The 23,616-nt window shown below is 46.7% G+C and overlaps 1 protein-coding gene across 3 annotated transcripts in view; it reads right to left on the bottom strand.

Moving 5' to 3' along the window:
• The window catches only part of mctp2a (multiple C2 domains, transmembrane 2a), a 40,309-nt gene extending 18,855 nt beyond the window's left edge, over positions 1-21,454 (bottom strand). For 2 of the 3 annotated variants that reach the window (XM_035394933.1, XM_035394935.1), the window contains exons 1-15: positions 20,184-21,454; positions 15,614-15,661; positions 12,981-13,089; positions 8,378-8,520; positions 7,875-7,951; positions 7,272-7,383; positions 7,091-7,120; positions 4,258-4,428; positions 3,377-3,507; positions 2,778-2,964; positions 2,219-2,312; positions 2,021-2,123; positions 1,804-1,906; positions 1,262-1,363; positions 674-748 (exon numbers count right to left, since the gene is read on the bottom strand). In XM_035394933.1, coding sequence (XP_035250824.1) covers positions 674-748; positions 1,262-1,363; positions 1,804-1,906; positions 2,021-2,123; positions 2,219-2,312; positions 2,778-2,964; positions 3,377-3,507; positions 4,258-4,428; positions 7,091-7,120; positions 7,272-7,383; positions 7,875-7,951; positions 8,378-8,520; positions 12,981-13,089; positions 15,614-15,661; positions 20,184-21,425 — 2,727 coding nt within the window. In that variant the 5' untranslated portion in view covers positions 21,426-21,454. The remainder of the gene's footprint in view (positions 1-673; positions 749-1,261; positions 1,364-1,803; positions 1,907-2,020; positions 2,124-2,218; positions 2,313-2,777; positions 2,965-3,376; positions 3,508-4,257; positions 4,429-7,090; positions 7,121-7,271; positions 7,384-7,874; positions 7,952-8,377; positions 8,521-12,980; positions 13,090-15,613; positions 15,662-20,183) is intronic. The other variant, XM_035394936.1, reaches the window with a different exon arrangement.
• Between the last annotated feature and the right edge of the window lie 2,162 nt (positions 21,455-23,616).

Below are 23,616 nucleotides of genomic sequence, written 5' to 3'. Positions count from 1 at the left end.
ATACCCACATATGTACTTCACTTTGACCCACAATTAAATTAAAGCGTCAATTTCTTTCTTAACGCAATCAGAGTTCACTTACTAAACATGTATTTTAATAATTTAATGTTAATACATGAACCTATTAGGGGCTAGGTTTCACAGGTGAGTCACAGAATAATGCATTCACTCATTAAGTGGGTTGTAGGCTTTGAATGCTTGGGAACCAATCAGACTCTAGAGTCTATAGCCAGGCTGCTCTACCCAGGAGGTCCACAATGCCTGCAGGCCAGGCATTTAACCACATGGCCAGTAACAGGCACGCTGATTGGCCACTATGGTTTCCCTAGCCAGTTCACCCAAGATGAGCTTCAATGGCCTGAGGAGAGCGGTAGAACCTCCTGGACAGAGGTGAACTGGCTCTGATCTAGAGAGAAGCATCACCTTTTCAACAAACCCCGACCCGCAACAGCAGCTTCCGCTTTTATAACTCAGCGTGGGTGGGCAACCGATGCAATATTCATATCGGCGCTCGTGCAAAAATATAAAACAGTAAAAAAAAACAATTAAAGAACAATATATAAACAGTGCCCAGCACCAACCGATTTCGTAAGTTATAAACTGTGAAGAAGTCGCTAACTTTTCAGCAAGGCATAATGCCTTGAGCGTGCGTGTAAGGATAATTAAGACTAACCTTTTTGGAAAACTTTGGGTCATCCTCCATGAATTTATTCTGCTGGGGTTGGAAGGTTTTGATGCTTGCTCGAACCTAAAGAGAAAAATATCCCACCAGCACTCAGGAACAATGTAATCAGTCGCTGTGCATTTTTATTTTAAACATAAGTGCAATGACAAAGGACAAACATAAAACATGCTGTTTAAAACATGTTGCATATATGTATATATGCCTGTGTGTGTATGTGCCTGTGTGTGTGCCTGTGTGTCCCTATATAAATAAATAATTCCACTGGACGTTTCAGCATTAACAAAAAATATATACACGCACATTATATCCACAAAGCACGCCAAAACGCATTATTTAAATTCACGGGTAACTCTCTGCCAAAGGCAGATGCTGACAGTTATTGGCTTCAGTGGTTTGATTGGTTAATCTTCTGACCATCTGTTCCGTGGGACGGGGACACCGCCTCCCCGACCGACCCCTCTGTGTGGCCCGGCGACGGACGGGCGGGGCACAGAGAGGGCCGAAGACGGGCCGCCGGTGGGCCAGCGCCGTTCCCAAACCTCAGCCCCCCCCTCCAAGAGCCTCCCCAGTACTCACGGGGTTATACAGAACCTCCAGCTCCAAGGTTATGCTGCCCTTGTACGGCCTGTCCAGGTCCTCTCTCTTCAGCTGGTAGGGGATCTGTTCACCGTTGTGAATCTGTGATGTCACAGGGGGGAAATTAATCAGAATCACTGAACATGTGAACGCAATTCGATTCAGATGTTAGCACATCCAAATCGAATCAAATCAAACCCTAATGTGTTTATGTGGTGTATTTCACACAGCACTGACTCCACCCTATGCCTCACAGCCTAAAGCCTCCACAAAAGCAAACCTGGGGCAACAGCGGCAACCACAAAATGACCAGATGGTGTCTGAGTCTGGTCAAGCCTTGGAGGAGCCAGGCTCAACAGGGGGAGGCCATCCCCCTCTGGCCAGAACAGGGTGTGGGGTCCACAGTAACCACACGGGTAAGTATAACAGCCCAGCCCTTCACTCTCATTTTACGAGGTGGTGCAAGCACGCAGGGGATCATGAATGAATGCGGTTACGATGCACTACGACCGCACGGCCACGCGCGACCCGTCGCTGCTCACCGAAAGCAAAGGGATGGCCACTTTGCCCAGGAAGTCCGGCGCTTTGTCCCGATCGTCGTCATAAACGGTCACCTCCAGGGCATCGTGAATGTCTTTGACTGGGCTGAAAAACAAAATGAAGTTCCAAAATACTTTTAAATTCATCCGCCCAGAAGGAATGTCCGGTCAGAACGCAGAGTATTCGCTTGGACTAAAATGGCCGAATGGTCTCACTCACAAGGTAAAAACCTGGTTCCACTCGGGGTTGAGGTTCTTGTAGATGGTGTGAGTCTGCAGCCTGTCGTTCCCCAGCTCCAGCACGCAGAAAGGATCGCTCTTCCCTGCCGCGGTGAAAGAAACAGGAGCCGTGACGTCAGAGAGGCGCTCCCTCTAGGAGACCCCACCCCTGCCAGACGGAGGCGAGTTTTACTGGTACCGTTCAGATCCGCCGCCAGCAGGTCCGTGCTTTTGATGACCTTCACCTGGAGGAAGCCCACGTCTCGCGTGTTCTGGAAGGAGTTCCTCAAGCACTGCACAACAAACATCAGGAGGAATTAAGCAAATGATTGATCCACGTATCTATTTCATTGGCAGGCTGGATGTAAACCCAAATCAAATCAATTCTATTTGCGTAGCACTATTTTACAAACAACTGTCACAAATACGCTTTACAGAGTAACAGAAACAGGGCAAAAACCCCCAAATAGCAAGCAAGACTTCTGCCATTAAATCAAAATCCAGGCCTGAACCCCCAAATAGCAAGCAAGACTTCTGCCATTAAATCAGTCCTGAAGAGCTAGGCAGAGCCCAAGATTCATTTACAATCCTTTGGTTCTTTAAACCTATCAAGACTTAAAAACTGTTCACAAACAAGAAAACAGCAAATTATCAGGTAAATGACCCAGATATCTTGAGGAGCGTTGGGGAGAGAATTTTGGGGATGGACTCAGATCTTGTGGTGGGGGGGGGGGGGGGGCAGTGATGGGGGCACGTACGTATCTCTCCTGCAGGGACTCTCTCTCACACGGCTCGTCCAGCGGGGGGGTGCACAGGTCTGAGATGGACACCCCCGTGCAGGGTGTCAGAGAGACCAGGAAGACCAGCCTGCCCTTTCCGTGACCCAGCACACGCGTGTACAGCTGAGACTGCCCGACGGGCACGCGCGCCAGATCCACGTCACACCTGAAACATACGAGAACACACCAAGGAGAACCCCTTTACACCTCAACACACGACAGAGACCACCTACATAATCTGCACATAAGACCACACCAAAGATATCCACTTTAAACCTCAATAACAATAATAATAAACCCCTAGATGTGTAGATGAGGAATCCAAGCAAGCATTTGTTTTCCAAGAAGCTTAAAATAACTGACAGAAGTTTAAAATAATACACTGCCTCAAAAATAATTTGAAGAGTCTGGTCCAATATAAACCAGTCACTCAACCAAGGCCAATCAGATACAGAGGAATGCACTAAGAAAAGAGAAAGGGAAGGAGGCATTATTGTTATGGAGGTCAGCCAGGAGCAGCTCCTAATATTCCAGCATGCCTCAACAGTATGCAGATGATTGCAATCAGGGAAACTCACACTCCCAAGCACTCCTCAAACTTCCTTCCATCCTTAGCCAGAACCTCCACCTCCAGCAGTTCGGGGCCATCCTGGAACTGGTTGAAGTCGAAGTGCTCTCGCCACTGCGGGTTGGCCTGCCGGCAGAGGTACTGGGCCAATGAGAAAAGAGGAAGATTTACTCGTCTTTCACTTGAGGTTTGGCACTTTGGGCGCACGCCTCCGTATGCTCTTACTCTGGGCTGCAAAAACTTGACAGGACTCAATTAGAACCAGCTTTGTTAAGCAAACACACAGCCACAAACAAAACTCTCGTTTTACAAACAGACGACACGAAGGCACAAACCCGTCGAGAGACGCCAGCTCAACAGGATTACCGAGGAGGTGGGGGAGGTGGACCACTGCTGTCACAGACTGTGCGGTGTGTGCCACTTCCCTGTAGGAGCAGGGCATGCTGGGTAAATGATTTACAGAGAGGGCCGCGGACCCCGAAAACGTGACCGTAACGGAGGAGGGTAATGGTGGCCAGGTCCAGTGAGGGCTCTGTCAGTCTACTGAATAAACCCTAGTGCAGGTGTTAGAGCTTGATGGCTTGGGGCTCCAAACCCCAGAGGCATCACAGAGGTTCTTTACCTCAACCAATCCCACTGAGGGGGAGGGGCCTAAGTGTGAGTGTGATGGGAAGGCTGATCTGCTGGTGATGTCATAAAAGAGGGGCTGAGAGAAAGAGACAGAGAGAGGAGGATAAAGAGAGCGAGCAAGTGCGTGTGTGCGTTTGTTTCTGCATGTGTACGAGAGAGAGACAGAGAACGATGGAGAGAGAGAGAGAATGAGAGAGGAGAGAAAGAAAGAGAGAGCAGGAGAGAGAGAGATAGCTGAGCAGCGACAATGCGAAGCGGTACCTTGCTCTTGTACTTCTGGTCTCCCAGCCTGAAGCGCACAAACACGTCCCCCAGGCCGTCCTCAGGAAAGTCCTTCCCCTCCACCAGGGTCACGCCCACCACCGAACTCCACAGCTGGCTCTTCCTCAGGAGGTCCACCGAATTCTGCAGGGCCTGGGCTCGCCCGGCAGCCTGCGGCACACGGTGGGGCGGGGGGGGGGGGGGGGAGGGAGGTGAGTCAGGGGACTGTGCGTGGGCACCTTAAGAACTTGCGCACTTTCTTGACGAATACAACCGTCATCGGTGAGCTTCTGCAGTTCACCTGCTATCGTTGTATGCACCACAGTCACAACCGTCTCCGTGCTTGTGGGACCGGAACCTTGCCGCTTGCGCGCTTTTGGGTCGAGGCCTAGAAACGTGGACAGACGCGGCCAGGACAGCCTCAGGCCCGCGGCCTCGGAGGCCCATCGGAGAGAGAGAGACGGAAGTTTCAGACAGAGGCGGCGGTGTGAGGGGAGGCGCGAGCCTGACCGCGAACCCAAGCCCTGTGAGTTCCCCACGCCTCATCGTTCTTCAGCAGAAAGCGAGGGACGATTCCCTTCCCTGCCCCCAAACTCCACTTCTCCCACGCGGTTACCGGCATTAACACGGGATGAAAGATAAGTCCGGTCTATAAATATCCCTCCTCAAATGAAAGAAATAAATAAATGAGTGAACGAGGTGGGAGAAAATCAGAGGGAGAGAGAGAGAGAGAGGGCGGCCAAGCGGTGTCATCCCCAGTGTTTGTCTTGGAAGCGCTCGCATCTCACCGGCCAATAAAAACCATTCCGCTTTAGTGGCGAGGGGCCCCTGAAGAGAGCCTATTTTGGGCTCTGAAAGGGGGCCGAGATTGCCTCCATATGGTGGAACAGCACGGGGCGTGTGAGTGTGTGTGTGTGTGAGCGTGTGTGTGATCTGTCGAACCCACGGCCTGTTTGGCTGGCGGGATCCAGCCATGGACAGCTGGGATACCTCGCTCCGACATCTGGAATATCGCTCCCCAACGCCTCTGAGAGTTTGTGCTAAAATTGCATCACAACCGCCCCGAAAAACAGAGAAAGCGCAAACTTAGATGGACCCGCAGAGGCGGGGCGGAGAGAAAGAGCAAACAGGAATGAGGCTGAGATTTGGGGGCCGAGATTTGGGGACTGAGATTTGTGCTTACTGCAAGTTAGCAGCATGCAGCTTCGATAATGTAAAAGGTATAAAGAAATCAAACACCTCCCTGTCCTTTTCCAACAGAGGCAGCTGTTTGAACCCATCACATTTCCAAAAGTCATTAATTATACTCTGATAAAATGTACCTAAAATATGAACAGCAATCGATAAGAACACAAATATTTTTTCTATTGTTATCATTATTAATGCACAAAGACTCCAGTGACTGCATAGAAAATGCAAATGAAAAGCAAACAAATCAAGACATGACATATACTGCTGCATCAAAGCATGACAATGACATGACATATTTTTATGTCAATTGTTGCTGTGTACTTGTTAGATAGCTCCTGACAGCAGTGATAAATCAACTCCAGCCGTGTGAGATAAACTCTAACATCGTGCAATAGGGAAAACGCATACTTTATTAGAGTTAAAAGTACACTGCGGATTGTTCTGTACTGCAGTGTGTAAGCACTGGTTCAGAGGGCAGCTTATGTAGCAGTATATATTTTTCTTGGACTCGGTTAGCTCCGCAGCCTAAAGGCTGCCATGAGTTGTTTTTCTACCCAAAGGACATACTCTCCATTTAAGCATCCATTTGCAGCTTAACATGAGTATATATATCATAAAGTGAAGAGCTTCGCGAGCCAAAATTCCCTCCAAGGTACAACAGCACCTTCAATCAGACACTTTCCTGTCTTTCATTCCAAATTTCAAACGCAGAATTTCTTGCAGACATTCAGGAGTGCGACTCTCCCCGTTTCTTTAGGGTCAATGTGTTACCAACATACAGTAATAACGTTGGGCTCATTGCATACCACTGTCTGTCTGCCTGTCTGTCTGTCTCTCTGTCTGTATCTCTATCTGTCTGGCTGTCTCTCTGTCTGTCTCTCTGTCTGTATCTCTGTCTGTCTGTCTGTCTCTCTGTCTGTATCTCTGTCTGTCTGTCTGTCTCTCTGTTTGTCCGTCTGTCCATCCATTTGCCTACCGTTCCAATATGTGGCAACTAGTCCATGTTTTCCACTTCAATTAAAATCAAATTGAAATTCATGCAGCCATCTACCCAGAGATTAAAGAAAGCAGATGTACAGGCGGGCCCGTGCACGGTGTAATAAACACACCGCTTGGGTAATGAAAGGAACTTCAGTCCAGGAAAACATTTTAACTGCCTCCTATTTCAACCTAAATGAATTAAATTTATTGTTTATTGCTCAGAGGAGAGAGGGGAAAAAGCACCAAGATTAAACAGTATCTGCTGCGAGCTCAAGCAAGGCACTGCTCCTTTTTTTCTGCTTAATTAAAATGCAAATAAGAGCGTTTGACATGTTTAGATGGCTGTAATATACTGTTTAAACAGACTGCGATGTCATCTGCACGCCCATCACACAGTGAGCCGCGAGGCGATTTAATGTTCTTACACTTAGCAACTATTACGCTTATAACACAACTGGCAGAGAGACTGGAAATGACATTACTTTTAGAACTGTGACTTTATGTTCCCACTCTACTGTACATCAATACAACGCAGAGTTTACTTTTGTTTGAAATTATCCAGGGGAGTGCTGGTGATCTACTGCCCCCTTGTGTGGAAAAAATGAATAGCAGTAAATGTAGTTGGTGTCACGTTGCATTCAGTCTTAGTTGAAAGTCTCACCTTAATGCTTCTTTTCCTCCTTAGCCATCTCTTCAAAAGAACGCCAATGAGAATAAAAGGAAAAAAAACATATATGAATACATGAAAAAAGGGAAAGTATTCACTGAGAACAAAAGGCATTATGACATTTCTGTAAAACAGTGCCGCGTTTGTCACGGGCCCAGAAGAAACCACTCCTCACGTTTCTTTTAGGCTCTGCATCTCTCACTGCCAGATTCATGTCCATGTGAATGGTGCCCATGTCGTCCTCAATACTGTTTGCGTCCTCTAGGGGGAGCACCACCTCACAGGTCCTGCAAAGAAAAGAAGAGGTTGTGTAAAAGGTGATTCTGGATGGATAGAGTTTAAACAGAAACTGCGGGGAAACATGTTCTTTGAGGAAACACTTTGATGATTACTTGGTATAAATACTTTTACATGCATTTTTTATGTATCAGTGGCTGTATTATATTTTGATTTCATGTCTTCAGTATACTGCCGCGGGAGATTTCAAAACTTGAGACAGAAAATATTAGAAAAATTTTTGAAATATGTGGCATGATTTATGGTTTAGTATATCGACTGAATACCACAAAATGACGAAAGTCCAAAATCATACATAAAACTGCCTTACAAAAACAACTTCAGTAACTTCAAGGGGGGAGAGAGAAAGAGAGAGAGTGCGTGTCGTGGGTGCGTGTCTGAGTGCATTTGAGTGTGTGCGTGTGTGTGTGTGTACGCATTTTGTGCATATGTGTGTACACATTTTGTGCATGCGTGCAACTTCATGTTTATGTATGCGCACTTGTCCAGTTCGAGGTCGCTCAGCTTGACGCTGGTGGCACCCATGAAGTCATCGGTGGTCAGGTCCCGGTCGTACACCTGCATCCACAAACAACACAACCCGAGTTACAGCTCTGGGCAGAGTGCATGAGCACGGCCATCTTAGAGTGCCCTACGAACTGAGAAAAGTCTGCTTCACTCTAGGGAAGTACTTTGCCTGGTAATAGCAGAATTATTTTTATTGCTCCATGTAAATATAGTTCTGATACATTATTTTATATATTATGTATCATTATATTATATATGATACACGATTATCAAAGCATATCTCGTCATTCCTATGGATTTAAACCGATGGTGCACACGCAGTCGTAAAAGTTCTCCTCTGTCCTTCAGCGCCAGTGAATGTAAAATGAAAATGGCATCATTTGAATAACCCCACAATTGTTTCTCATTCTCTGTCACGGAATGTTTACGGTTCTGTCTCTACGTCGCTCAGATCCACCCCTTCAGAGACCGCCTCACCCTGAGATGGAGGCTCTGATCCAGGTCCTTGACAGCACAAGAGAAGGATTCGTTCCACGTGGGGTTGAGGTTTTTGTAGACGACTTTGCTTTTGTAGAACATCTTGCCGTCCAGTTTGAATTTGACGTATGGATCACTTGTGCCTACGGGAGAAAAAGAAAAAGAAAAGAAACATTCCTGCAAGTCATAAATGAGTCCGGTTATGATATTTTGATGAATAGAATTGTTCTCCGCAGACTTCTCAGGCAAAAGTGCTTTTGAATACAAAATGTTTGATCTCTCTCTCTTTGTCACTGTGCATGTGTCCATGTGTGAGAGAAAGAGAGTATTATGTGCATATGTGTGTGTGAAAGAGAGTATCTTGTGCATATGTGTGTGTGTGACAGAGAGTATATGTGCATATGTGTGTATGTGTACATGTGTGTGTGTTTGTGTCTGTATGAGAGAGTATATGTGCAGGTGTGTATGTGTGTGTGTGTGTGTGTGCGCAAGTGAGAGTATATGTGTAGGTGTGTATGTGCGTGCATGCATATGTAACTGCGCGTGCGTGTGCACATACGTAAGTGTCGTGTGTGCGTATGTAAGTGTCGTGTGTGTGTGTGTGTGTGTATGTGCGTAAGACAGGAAACCCCTTCTCCCCACACAGCAGGGAGTGTGAGGAGCACATTAGTTAAGAAGGGGAGAAGGCTGCTTCACTCTGACTGAATGGAACTATCTGCTGCCTAAACCAAAGACCCCCCTGCCACTGCAAGATGGGGGGGGCGGGTTGTTTCTGCTACGCTCCAAGAAGACCAAGAAATAAAAGAGACCAGCATTGCTTCAGTTCTACGGCTGGCTGTGAGACAGGGCTTTCAGGAGAGCTGTGGGGGCCTAAATCAGAGGATAAAAACTCTGTGGGGACCAGTCCCCCCCCCCCCCACCCACCTCCACACCCCCCACACCACCAAGACAGCCAGGACCCAGAGCAGCTCATCCCAGGCTGGGTCTGACAGAGGAAAAGCCTCAAGGCAACTTGACAGGAATATAATGTGGGAGACATTCCAAAGCATAGTTGGTGGGGGGGGGGGGGGGTGGCATGACTGAAACCAAGACGTCCGGAATAGAGAGTGAAAGCAGGGAGAACAAAAAACCGGGAGGGTGAGCGAGGGAGCGGGCGGGCGGAGGAGACGGGGGGGATGAGTGGGGGGGCGAGGGGGGGGTGTTTCAGAAGGCGCGGCGGCGGCCGGTGTCAGGCTCGGGCACCGCACCAGCTGTCAGCCGGGCACACAGACCCGCTCCGCAGGAGCCGTGTCGGGCCTGGATTGCGTAACTCCGCCGTCCCGTCCACAAAGGCGACAGCTCAAACGCTGGGGGAGCGGGTCGGCTCCACGGTTACGGCAGTGCGACGGTTCCGTCGCCCGTGGTTACGCCAGCGGAACGGCTTGGCGTCGCGGTTACAGCAGCGGAACACTCCGGTATCCCTGGTTACACCGGACCAGAACCGCACTTCTAACCACAGGCTACAGCAGTGTTTCTCAGCCCCGGTCCTGGGGACCCACTGCCCTGCATGTTTTAGATGTCTCTCTGCTCCAACACACCTCATTCAAATGAATGGGTCAGTATCAAGCTCTGCAGAAGCCCGATAACGACCCATTCATTTTAATCCGGTGTGTTGGAGCAGAGAGACATCTAAAACATGCAGGGCTGTGGGTCCCCAGGACCAGGGTTGAGAAACACTGGGCTACAGGTTTTATCTTGCAGTAGCATTACATTAATATTACTGAAATATTAATACAATGTCTTCATGTTGCATCAGTATGAATAGTAATATATTTATACTAAATGAAGAAAGCACATGTAATGCTATGTAAAAGTTCAGCAAGTCGCTCTGGATAAGAGTGTCTGCTAAATGCCTGTAATGTAATGTAATGAACACAGTGATAAATCACTGATGGTTAAGGCACTCCTAAGAACGTGATTAGATGTTACGCCATTAGATGATTTGTATTAAACATCTAATGACGTAGCAATTTGCAAACTGTTAACATTCCTTACAGCAGCTCAGGTTCGATGGCCTGGCAGGTATACTGAGAGTAATTATCTGCCTGCTAATTCAACAAGACAGGCCATTACCCAAACTGTTTTTAAAAAGCAATGTAATGTGTAATAATAAATGTCATCTACATTGCAATGATTACCCCAGGGCTGTAAAGGCCAGTTTAATGGAGACCAGCGCCTCTACAGGGATGTTGTAAACATCACACGCTGCTCCTCAGAAAACAGCCATTAGCCTGTTATTGTAATAACGCAGGAACAGCAGTCAGAATTCACTTAAAATCGGAACTACATTTTTTTTTTTGTTATATATATATAAAGGCTAGTTTGACTAGTAGAGAAATGGAAGTACATCCACTAGTATCGGTGCAGGCTTTTAGAAACTGTGCTACAAATACTTGCCCACACGGTGTCATGATTTCCACACAACAATTAAAAGCGTGGAGTACCGAATATCAAGTACTTCAGATACAAGTTATCAGAGTTCATCTGTACAGAAACCATGACCAGAAAAAGAAATTTCAAATAAATAAACAAACAAATGTTTCTTATTCAACGCTATCTGGGAAAATATGGTGGTCTTTGTAGAGGTTAAAGTTAGAATTTCCTCAAAATAAATCCACTCTGAAATATTAGTATTTTTTTAGGAGGAAACAGGAAATTCAAATAGTAACAACAGATAACAAAGGCCGACCCTTAAAATTCTCTGAGCCCATCCTGAAGCAACTGGGACTGTGCTCATTACCAAGAACAAGTGTTCCACGTTACCAAAGTGGCATAAAAATATGCCAGAACTTCGTAAAATACAAACGTTGATTCATCGCAATCAGGGTTCAGGCCGCACACTCGACCCCATTAGCGACTCGCCCGTCCGTTGAAAAAGGACAGGAAACGCGAGCGGGAATAGGAATGCGGTAGCGTTTGGACTCAGCTGTCGGTTTGGCTCTCAGTCGCCCATTAAGCACTCCCTCCACCTGAGCTGAGCCTGAGGTACAGGTAGAACCTGCTTGTGCTCTCAGCCTCCTCTGACAACCACAGTAAAAGGGAGAGAGGGGGTTAGAAGATTTTAACAAATGTCTCCAGATGCCACACCCCGGGCGTCGCCGCGGGTGGCCCCACCAGAACCTGACGGCAGAACGAGACGAGCCGCTGCCAGAGGTAAACAGGGTTCGGTCGCTAAGCGACGACGCCCAGACGAAACGTTCGGCGTGAACTGCAACATCCCCCGAGCCTTCGAACCACGCCTCTTCCCCAGCACAGACGGGCCGAGGACAAAACATCGACGTGAACATATCATTGAGCCACATCACATATCATATCTTGTGCATAAACTGGCTGACATGCTGGTCACCAGTCGGTGAGTTTTTCCTTGCCACTGTTGCCTTAGGCTTGCTCCTGTGGGGGTTTAGGCCAGGGCTGTCTGTGAACCGTATTGTGACAACTGTTATACGATATACAAATAAAATTTGATTGATTGATTGAACCTCAGTTCAACCGAAAAACCTGTGCTTCGAGCCCGCCCAATTTGTAATGGCCCTCGCCTCTTCACAAGTGTGCCGACTCTCTTTTGTCACGATTGTCCTATTGTGTCTCCTGTACTTCAAATGTTCAACTGAACAAAGCTAGTGTGGGCCTAGCGAGGTGCTTTAACAATAACCGGAAGGAATATCATTTGTAAGAGTCAGCATTCAGTCTGCATAAGGCCGGCTGTAGACATCAGCCACGCTATAGATATGCATAGATCTTTATTAAAACAGTTAAGTGTGAATTTAGAGTGACAAAAAAACAAAACCAGATAAGATAAATAGCCAGATAACTACTAACATAACTACTAAGTCATTCTCAACATAGGCTATGTACTGTATCAGGCTCCATATTAAATTATTTCCACTATGAGGCCACTAATTCTTTGTTTGAATGGATTTACCATTTCAGTCTATCGTTTAACCAAAAAAAATGAAAGAAAATTGGTTTTGTTATTTCTCTTTAATATTTACAAATGAGAGCCTGTGGGTTGCGCAGAAAGAATAACTCATTTGCGTCTTGATTTAATCAGTGCTCAGGGATAAAACATGAGGCTTTTGATTATTTAATGCTTGATCTTGGGGTAAGTAGAGCAACTGAATTATTTTCTCCTAAGACGAATCTGGGAGGGATTGTAAATATGCATTGTAACGTTCACATGCAGTACAATAATAAGATGGCGAAAGATAAGAAGTGAAGTGCGAACGTTCGCGTCACGCTGCTGTGCCTTTGTGATAACCATTAGTCATGGCCCGCAAAACATGCCAGTGCCGTTCAGCGACCTGCAAAACCAGCTGCACCGATACACAGCGTAAATAAATCGGCACATTGATAGCTTACTTGTGTTCATGATTCTGTACGTGTGTGTGTGTATGTGCGAGTTCATGAGCACTTCTGTGTGACTGGTATGTATGTGTGAACGTGAGTGTGTGAAGTGTGTGTATGTGTGAAGTGTGTGTGCGTGTGTGTGTGTGTGTGTGTGTGTGTGTGTGCACGGAGAGAGCGAGCGCATATGAATGTGTACCTGTGGGCCTGGCACCCTTACCATTGCGATCCCGTATCACCAGGTTCTTGCCCTCCTTCAGGGTTATGGTGAGGAGGTAGAAGGTCTTCTGCCCCGGGGTCGGCGTGCCCTCACCGGCCCCCTTAGACACCTGCAGAGAGACACACCTCTTTCACTTCTCTACTCTTTCTCCCATCCCTTATTCCTTCTCCCATCTCTTCATTCCTTCATGCACTTCATTCGTTCATTCCGCAGATTTTTTTCTCCTCCACTTCACAACCGCATAACTGTCAGTGCTAAAAATAAAACACCTTTAATCTCCGATTGGGAACAAGGAACTCAATAACACAATTCTTGTTCTTACGTTTTTCATGTTCAGAATTGACAAATTTTCTAATGTAGTAATTTAGGAGACATTTTAGCCAAAGCCATTACAAAACTACATGGTTAAATGGTAAACAGAGGATAGGATTTTAGTTATTTGACAGTTGAGATGGCCAAATATTGATGGAAGCAGTTCTGAAGCTTAATTACCTCACTGAAGGGTACAACGGTACACTGTGGGAGTCGAACCCGCAATCTCGCATTCACGTATCCGCCTCTCTACCGTTTGCGCTACACAGCTGGCTAATGACACAACACCAGAAGACAATTTTTGCCACAGTTCTTCACATTCTCCTCAACTCTTACAATTAGTATCCATCCTAATGCTCACTATCCTTCACCTGGCATACGAGTCCTTGCACAAAATTGCGATTCCGGTACGCTAACCGAACACGGCAACTGCGGCTCGGGGAAACGACAACGCGCGCGGTGTGCAGTTAGGGAGTTAGCGAGATGTGACGGCGGGGGCAGTACACCAGAAACTCTGCTCTCATGCGCAGCCTAGTCAAGGCCAGCTGGCTGTTCCCGACGAACACCTGCCTCTCAGGGAACTGGCGCCAGGTCTGTACGCCAGATCAAGCGGTAAGAGCAGTACGGTACGGTGTGGTAGGGTACGCTGCGGTACGATGCGGCCTGTTCTCTCCTGCTGCTCTGGTCAGGAGCACCTTCACCTACACTCCCTCGCACCGCCAAACACACTCAAAACCACAGGGCCCCATCACAAAAGCTAATCACCACAGCAAATTTCACAGCTTACTCTTCATATATGAATCATCGTTTATTTAAAGCGCTGGATACTTCCTGTTGCAGGTTACTGCAGACAGCTTGCTCAAGGGTAAAACGTAAGTTCCATGGAACCTGAAGCCTGGTTACATCCAAAACAAAGACAAACAACTGGAGATCGAGGCTGCACTAGAAACCTTCACACTGCATTTTCCCTTGCGTTCCTGTTTCCTCATCTCCTTGCGATCCAGAAGAGGACAAACAGGTGTAGGGTGGTTTACAGAGGTGTTCCCCCTAATCAGTCCCCTAAAGGAAAACAGACGGTGTTTACTGTGTTGACTGTGGGTCAGCAGGGGTGATAAAGAGAAAATGCTCAGTTGCAAAACTTCTGACTCGACCAGCATTATGTAAACCTTAGGTTCTCCAAAACACAGTGCAGTCATGTTCAGTACTGTCATGGGGAGCTAGTTGGTGTCTAAGGCAAAAAAGGCTAACCTGGTGAGGTATACTTACAGAAATAGCGCAACAGGATCGTTGATGTACTGTTTTGTCATGATTGTGTGTTTATTTGATGACCTGGGGTTTTCCTTTCATTTTTGGGTATATAGAGAGAGAAGTGCAATGGTTCGGGGAGACTCATCAACACGACCTCCTGCGCGTGTTCGCGTGTAGCCATCTCACTACGCACACACGTTTGCACAGTCGTACATCACCACTATTGAACACTGTACAATAAACTGCATTCACTTTAACCCGTCATCCCTTTTTGACTGTTACCACAGCACACCTAGCAGTTTCAGGGTCATGACATTAGCAGGATATCTGCACCCCACACCATACACTAGTAACGTAGTAACTGTATTTATGCAGGCTACACACGCCAGAAGCACGTCCATGTCCACCGAGAGAGATAACAATCCATATGGAGCCACACTACCGGTGGATCACTTGAAGTCTCCTTCTATGAATAACTGTTATCACAGTGGAAAGGTTAAAACATATTTTGGAGTCAGATAACCGAGATAACATTCAATTAATTCCGTTCCAGTAGCACCGGGTAAGAGTACAAGGGTTCCGTCTCCACTCAGATACTTCCGCTGTTTGGTATATCAGAGTTTCTTATACAGGTACCATGACAGGGAGTGTGAGAACAAAAATAAGGGAGGGTCAGGGTGTGCAGTGCACCCTTGGGCAATTTGAGCGACAAATGCAAACAATTCTTCAATTCAAACAAGCAAGTTGTTGTTAATATTATCATTAAGATTTGTATTATTTTTTAATTAACCTTGTGGAAACAATACCCCACTGCTTACTTCAGTATAACAAGCTGCCATTTGTTTATATTTAGTTTTTTGCACATATTTGCCCTTTTCTGGGATTCCACATTTCCTCTGATTTTTTGAATTAGAGGTTTCATTGTCAAAAAAAAAAAAAAAAAAAAATGAGCTGAAACAAAATATCCTCTGATTTTATTTTATCTGATAACATGGATGGGCTGGTATGGTGGGCTGAGTGAATGGGATCAGTCCTTCCATGTGGTATAAATATCAGTGAATCTTGCAGCTCACCTGATCCTCCGGCATGGCGGTGGGGTCAAGCTCGCTGCCATCCTTGATCTGCAGTTGGAATGAAAAAAGCATTCAATTAGAAAGCCCACCTGCAGAATCCCACTGTTGCAGGAGGTCTGGGCCTTCCTGTTTTCAGGCATTATCATTGGGCAGCCAAGGCTAGTATTTGGTCTAACTGGTGATTGGGACTACCAGGAGAGATTAAACGGTTAGACAAAGAGCTCTTGGTAGTAACCAAAGCCACAATTTATGCCATGCTTTTCCCCCAAAACTGAAATCCCCTAACAGACTGGTTGGTAACACTGAAAGAATGCTGAAATGGATGAAAACTTTTTTTAAATTTCCTGACGCTTCTCTGTAGGCCCCCGTTGGTAAAAACCATTTCTTTGTTAAAGAGTTTGCTGTCTGGGAGAAGGGCCTGTACTGTGGGCGATCTATATAAAAACAAACAGTCTGCCTCGTTTAACGAGCTGAAAATAAAATCTGACCTCCCGCCCTCGCATTCCTGTCATTATACCTCCAAATCAGACACTTATTCGGAGATAACACTTCCGGTTTTGAAACCGTGCCAAAGAGTTACTTCTTTCACAAGCTCCTCCAACTCCTTCCCCCTCACACTGAACATCTGATTTCCCAGTTGTTTGGTCTTTTTCACCAGCTGTCTATCCATCAATCATCTGAGGGAAGCCTGGGCCAGTCGACTGAACACGGAGCCGTCTGACTGCTGGGAGTTTACTCAGACTAAGCACAGCAGAATTTACCCTAATCTGTCTCCACTATGTGACAGGTGCAGGGTGGCAGAGGGTTCATTAAGACACCTTTTTTTTGGTTCTGTCCTCTTTTATTTGAATGTTTTCGTCTGAGATCTACAGAAGGGTATTCCTCCTGAACCAGAGCTGGCTCTCTTTGGATGCTCAGAGACTGTTCTAGGAGCATTCTATGTGGAACAACTGGCATTGATGCTCGGAACGGCTGTGGCCAAGAAAATGATTTTATTGGATTGAAAGTCATCCCCCACTCCCTGTTTTCAGAAGTGGCTTAAATAAATGTTCATAACCATACATATGGAGAGAATACACTTCTAGTCCAAGTCAGCTAATAGGTTCATGAAAATATGGGGTCCATAGTCTTTGTCAAAGACAAAGTGATTTTAATTGAATTTAATGTAAACTCCAGTAAAGGCTTGTTTAACACTGTCTGGCAGTAGTTGTTCAATTTCTCATTTTATTTTGGTGTATGCCTGTCTGCGCTGTACCAAGTTTGTTACGTGTATGTTTGTTTTGTATCGTCTATGCACACATCATAAAAATTGAAACCTGAAAATAAAATTCTTTAAAAACTTGTGGGGAAGCACTGTGTGCTACTCCATACAGTAGGACTAAAGTGAAAAAAACTAAATAGTGACCTGCTACGCAGATGAAATAAATCATTGTTATTTTTACATTAACCTTTGTACATTCTGACGGGGGGGGGGGGGGGGTTCAGGGCAGATGTTTATTCTCACCATTCAGTATGTGTCGGATACGCCCATCACAAATGACATACATCACATTCCAGCACGTTCTTTTTACAGAGGCACAGCAGCACTGCCCCAAAGTGGAAATCAAACTGGCAACCTCCTTCAACCCTTAGCCCTTTAACCACCACAACACACCTGCTATTTTACACCGTATTTCAATGTAGAGGAAGGGGGATTCCAGATGAGCTTCTCCATCCTCCAAAACACATGACTTAACATTCCCCCAGTCCCCCAGCAGGGCTGCACATCCACTGGCACTAGAGAGCTCCGCTGCAGGCGGACCGCAGACACCCAATTGACCAGAGGGGGCGCTATAGTGTCATGGAGATAATCCTGCTGACTGAAACCCTTCCTCTCTGGCCAACGCTGACACCCCCAGCTGCACTCGGTGCTGGTGTGTGGTCAGGACAGTAGAGGCTGAAGACTAGATAAAGGTCCGGTGCTTATTTTATCCCACAAAACGTTTGGCTGCACCCGAGTGGTTCAGCTTTCATAAGCCACTACCTCCTGCATCCTCGCTACAAATCACAGCCCCCACTGATACTGACTATGGGCACAGGGGGTGCCCGATGGCTAACAGCGCCAGATTTGCTCACGCGAGCAAACACAATCTGCTGACAAACAGAGCTCCAACGGAAGGCGGATTTCACGATATGCAGATTCACGAGCCCCGGAGGTACCAGCCTCCGTGAGGGTTACCGAAGCTTTCCGATAAACGACTTTAAGCTACCTTTACATCCGCGCTCCAAGACATTAAAACGGATCACTGTTTTCAGATATCGGGGCTTCCTGAAGATAAATTGTATCGAAGACCTGATACAGTGCTTCAATCTGATTGGCTGCGACATCAGGTCCTGTTGAAACAGGTTTTGAGGGAAAGTGAAGCAAAGATGTTCTTTGCCGTAGAGAATTTATACATCTTATCATTTATGAATTTTAAATCCCTCTCCCATCCCTCAGTGCTGTATGTGCCATATGGAAAATTTCAATAATTTGCACAGCGAATTCACGCTTAATACATTTTGGCACAAAAGCGGCGCTTCAGACAAATACAGAAGACAGAAGCAGGCTGGGGGATTTGGTCATCAGCTGGCCTGGAATCTCGTACACAGACACGCACACACGCACATACAAACACATGCATACAGTACATGGACAAACACTCCCATGCACAAAACAGGTTCCGCTCCTTTAAATCCAGCTTTTACTTTGAAGAGCGCAGGGAAGCTCCTTATATTCGATGTGAGCCAACGATGATACATCAGCACGTGTGAATCACATGATAGGTAACTGAGCACACGGTTGAGAAATCCAACTGATCAAAATCAGGTCACCGTGAAACTCTGCCTGAATAGTTAGCTAGCACAGTTCACAAATACAATAACATGTCACATGACGTTTCATGACGAGATCAGATCACATATTTTTGAGCGATGGCCATGCCAGTTTCTCCTTGAAAGTCTCAGTTGATACAGAACAGTCTCTTGTTCTCCAAATGGCTCTTGGTGGCAACTTATCTCTACAAAATAAAGTCAAATGCTGGTTTTGCTCACACCTATTTTTGCAGTTGAGCAAGTTCTGTTTCGATAACAACAATTGGAAACTTGCCCGTAGTTTCACCTGAGATTAATTTTAATCTTATGCAAAATAATGGATCGGGAACGATAATGACTAAACAAGGAACCACTGAGCCTCGGACGAGACCAATATTTTTTAACAAACTTACCATCTCAACAGAAGCACAGGCCCATTCAAAGTGAATTCAAAGTGAAAAACTTTGTCTCCATATTGGGAAATAGCCTAGTGAAATTATAGCAGAAAATAAATTGCCCTGTGGCCGGTTCAACATTTTCATTTTTACAAGTTAGCAGTGTGTCCTCTCGTGATATAATGGGTGTATAATCCCTAAGTGGATTCACCCCAGTGAATTATCAATATGTATTTATTTATTAATTACTTTCATTACTACCACAAACTACTTCAGAGTGTCATCTATCAAAACCCAGTGGGAGGGTGGCAGCCATGCCAAAATTAACTGGCCATTTTTGATGTTTTTTCCCCCCTATTTGTAGTTCTCTTTTTCACAGCCATAACTAAGAGCAGTAATAAGATGCTACAGGTAATAGGTACTACAGGTACTGAAGCGGAGGGAGTGAGCTAAACCCATTGCAGGATAGGCAATGCACTGCAATAATGAGTACATCAGCATTGTAGCACAGGTGATGAAAGGTGGAAATAAGGTGAGATAAAGGTTTGAGTGTGTTTGCCAGGAGCTACTATCAGCCTGTGTTGAGCACAGAGCACCTGTTTTTAGCATGTTCAGCACATATATCAGGGAAAGGGTTGATACAAAGAAGAGACCAGTGCAACTCATCTTCAATCATAACTAGCGCCACCGGTTTGTCTCCACCATGTGACCTGCAGGGATTTCATTTCAATGCTTATCTGCCAGGGGTCCCCATAGAAACTCAAACAGCACAGTCAAGTGGCTAATCGCGCAACTGAGTTTCTAATTGAGAAATACATAAAAACAATTAGTTGGTCTAATATGGGGAGAGTCAGGAGTCGGGAAGGAAAGAGAACATGGATGGAAGTCTAAATGCTATGATCGTAGAGACCCACAGGGTCTGCCGGCTTTTGTTGTAACTCAGAACACACGTAGCACAGCAACTGATCAATTAAAGCAGTTAACTCAGGTAACCTGGTTTCTTGGGTCCGAATCGGTCACTGACCTGAAGAACAAAACAAAAACCAGTAGGCTATGTGGCTCTCCAGGACCAGGATTGACTACCGCTGCAGTGAAAAGAAGAATGCATCCATGCAGAGCAGGGTTGTCCATTCTTAATCAAAAAGAGCCAGTGTACCTGCAAGTTTTCGTTTTACCCCAGCACTAAGACACCTGATTCTACCTAAGGTCTTGATTGAAGACCAATTATTAGTGTTTTATTTAACTTTTTGTGCGAGTGAAATGTTATACGGCTGCTATCGTTTTTAAATGTGGGCATTTTCCAGTGCTTCTAACAGAAGCTATCAGAAGGCCGGAGCTCTGACCTCGTTGCTGTCCTCTGAGGAGTCCATCTCGGCCTCCTCCAGCTGAGTGGCGAGGAGCTCGGCGCCGCTCGGCTCCTTCCGCCTCCAGAGCTCGGGCTCCGCGTCGCCGAAGGAGTAGATCCGTTTGGGCCGAGGGGAGGGGCTGGGGCTGGGGTTGGCGCTGGCGCTGGCGGGCGCCCGGGGCTGGCGGTCGGCACGGACGCGGTGCGCCAGCCCGGCCAGCTTTTGCTGCAGCGCGGACAGCCTGTCGGTGTGCGCCGTCGCCTTTTCGGCTGGCGCGGTCCCGGTCCCGGTCCCAGCCGGCGCGGTCAGTTTGTCAGCGGGCTCGTTTGTTCCTTCTGAGAACATGGTCAACTTTTCCACGGGCGAGGTCACTCTTTCCACGGGCGAGGCCACTCTTTCCACGGGTGAGGCCACTCTTTCCACGGGCACGGTCAGTTCGTCAGTGGCCTCGTTCGGTCTTTCTGACGCCGCGGTCGCCGCCTCCACGGGCGCGGTCACTCTTTCAGCTGACGGGGCTGCTCTCTCTGCCGGCACGGTCAGTTTGCCCGTGGGCTCATCTGTTCCTTCTGAAGTCACGGTCATGGTTTCGGAAAGTGCGGTAACCCTGTCCACAGGCGCGGTCACCCTTTCATCCGGCACGGTCGCCGTCTCTGCTGGCGCGGTCACGGTCGCTGCTGGCACGGTCGCTCTCTCTGAGGCCACGGTCAGGCTGTCGGTGGTATCGGTCAGGCTCTCTGCCGGCATGATCCGCTTATCCGCTCGGATGACCAGTCTTTGCACAAGCTTGTGCGGCCTGCCCGTGGGCGCGGTCGCCTTTTCTGTGGGCGCGGCCGGTTTGTCGACGGTCAGTCTCTCTGTGGGCGGAGTCCACCTGTCCGCAGGCCTCCTCCCTTCGGCTAAAACCTCTCTCTTCGCTGGCGCCGCCTCCCCGTTCTTCGCCGCGGTCGGCGCGGGAACTCTCTCGGCGGCCCCGGGGACCGAGGTGCAGGAGGAGCCGCTCAAGGACAGGCCGCCGTCGTCGTCGTCGTCGTCGTCGTCGAGGAGAAAGAAGGCGCCGGGCACGTCGGCGGGCGGGTCCTCGGTGCACCGGAGATCGGGGACGGACATGCTGAGCCGGTGGCTCAGGGGCTGCTTCTTCCCCAGGCCTCGGCCGTTCAGCTTCCCCTTCCTGATGTTCCGGAACAGCGGCTTGGCTTTCTGCCGCAGGTTTCCCCACACCGTGGTTTTCTTGGGCTCCATGGCGCGGAGGGAGAGGTTGGGGGGGGGGGGGGGGGGACTTGGAGGCTGGAGGCGGAGCTGAAGCGGAGAGGTGTGCGTGCGGGTGCGGTGCGAAGCCCTTTTACTCGTCTCCTACAGAGAGCTGCAGGACCAGGGGAGAAAAAAAGGGAAAGTTAGCAGTCGTAGTGATGGGCTAGGCAGCCTGATTTTTCTTTTCGCTTTCTCTTTAGCTATGCCATCGCTGAACCTGTTGGCGTCAGTGTGCCAGAGGCTATGGGTTCCCAAACTGAGTGTCCACAATGGAGGCCCAGGGGAACCTCAGAAAAATGGGGAAGAAAACTCTCTCTTATAAGAATATGTTTATATTTCCAAATTTCATAATCTGAATGTGTAAGACTTATAAAATTAACCTTTTATGATTTACCTATCAATTGCTAAATACATTATTTGTTCACAGTCCAAATTAAACATGATTCCATCTCCAAACATGCAATTTACCAACTTCACAGTAGCCTGTCTGTATTGGATGTTGGTTATCCATTTTATGGAGGAGCATTTTTATGGGCTAAAAACAAGTTAGGAGAACCTGGTGCAAGTGACTGCTGCAAGTGAACCCTTCATTTTAAACGGTAAAGGACTCCAGAATGAATCAAAATACACAAAAAAGCAACAAGTACCCCCACACTGGTACTGTAGATCCAAGAGATCTTTATGGAGTTGGAGGGATCAAAGTGGATCCTTTTGTTCATCAGTCCATAGTGTGGGGATATCTGCAGGCCACTGACAGTATGTGTCATGATTGTGATACATCAGACGAGAGCAGAAATCACTGATTTTTATACACATCCACCATGATTTACTATTTTAGGGTATAGTGTTTGGGCCAGCTTCAGTACAGATTACACACTCCCAGACTATGCAGATCTGCAGTTATTGAATTAAGTGCTTCAGATACGCTGCATCTACCACAATCGCACTGTATAAATTGAAACAGTGAATAAAGCTCATTCTCGTGACATCATTACCAGAAAACGAAAGAATCAACAATGAAAAAATGAAGGGGTAATAGCGCTGCGTCCTATTTCGGCGACAAGAGCCAAGAAAAATGAGGCAGGCTGGTGATGAAACACGAGGATAGGAGGTACGGTAAAAAAAAAAAATTACTCTGGTCAGCTGTCAATTTCGAATGCTAGTCAAATGCTCAGTTAAGCGAGGCGAGCTTCCGCGTGTCGTGGCGGGCCCCGCCCTCCGCAAAGCACGAGCTGCGTGAGCGTGACTGTTTCGGCAGCTGCAGCTAAAAAACTCCAAAATCGTAAACCTCTCGCAGCTCTTCTCTCTTGCAAAACCATTTTAATTCGCATAAGTAAATCCTGCGAATAACTAGGCCAATGATTGTATAAACTGAATTACCGGTGGATTACAATCTGTAACATGTAACTACAAAAACAATAGCTGATGCCAATAGGATAATTAACCTGTTCTGTTTACTTAATTATTAGCACCAGTGGTAATGCTAGCCGGGGTCAAATATACTCAGGACTTAATTAAAATTTTAAAGCAATACAGAATTTCTTAAAAAGTATGCAAAAATGCTCCATATAAAACATGATGTTTGCTAAAACATTAAATTGTGGCTTTAAAGCCTTTCTGCTCAAGCAAGATATATAAATAGATAAATGAATGAATTAATAAATAACAAAAATATCCCTGCCCCTCGCCAAATGCACGCTGAGATAGGCTCCAGCACCCCTTGCGACCCTGACCAGGATAAGCAGGTATACACTCTAGATAATGGATGGAAATAAATAAATAAACAAATACTCTTCATCCAGCCATTCACTGTTTTACATTCACTGAAATGTCAAAGGCTGGTTTTACACCAGACCTGAATGTTACAAAAATAAATAAATAAATAAATAAATCTGTAGTTGTAGGAAGGAAAATAAACTGTTCAACAGGTAAGAAATCGTTGTTGACTGAAAGGCCTGGGGGGGAAAGAGCCAAAGCCTGTACTGTTACATATAAAAAGGTTCAGCGCAAAATTAAATCTGATAGAGTATTTTCAACTCTAACAGAATCCCTACTGGACTCATAGTACAGTCACACACACACAAAAGTCTTCATACAATCCCCAACAACCCCTGTTCTTATGGTTTCTGAAGTAGCATTACATCACACATACCTGGGTTACTCAAACAACTGCACAGTCCTC

Source organism: Anguilla anguilla, chromosome 16 (genome assembly GCF_013347855.1).
Source record: "Anguilla anguilla isolate fAngAng1 chromosome 16, fAngAng1.pri, whole genome shotgun sequence".
NCBI classification, from domain to species: domain Eukaryota; kingdom Metazoa; phylum Chordata; class Actinopteri; order Anguilliformes; family Anguillidae; genus Anguilla; species Anguilla anguilla.
The sequence above is the reverse complement of the archived record's forward strand: the minus strand, read 5'-3'. Positions and strand labels throughout refer to the sequence as shown.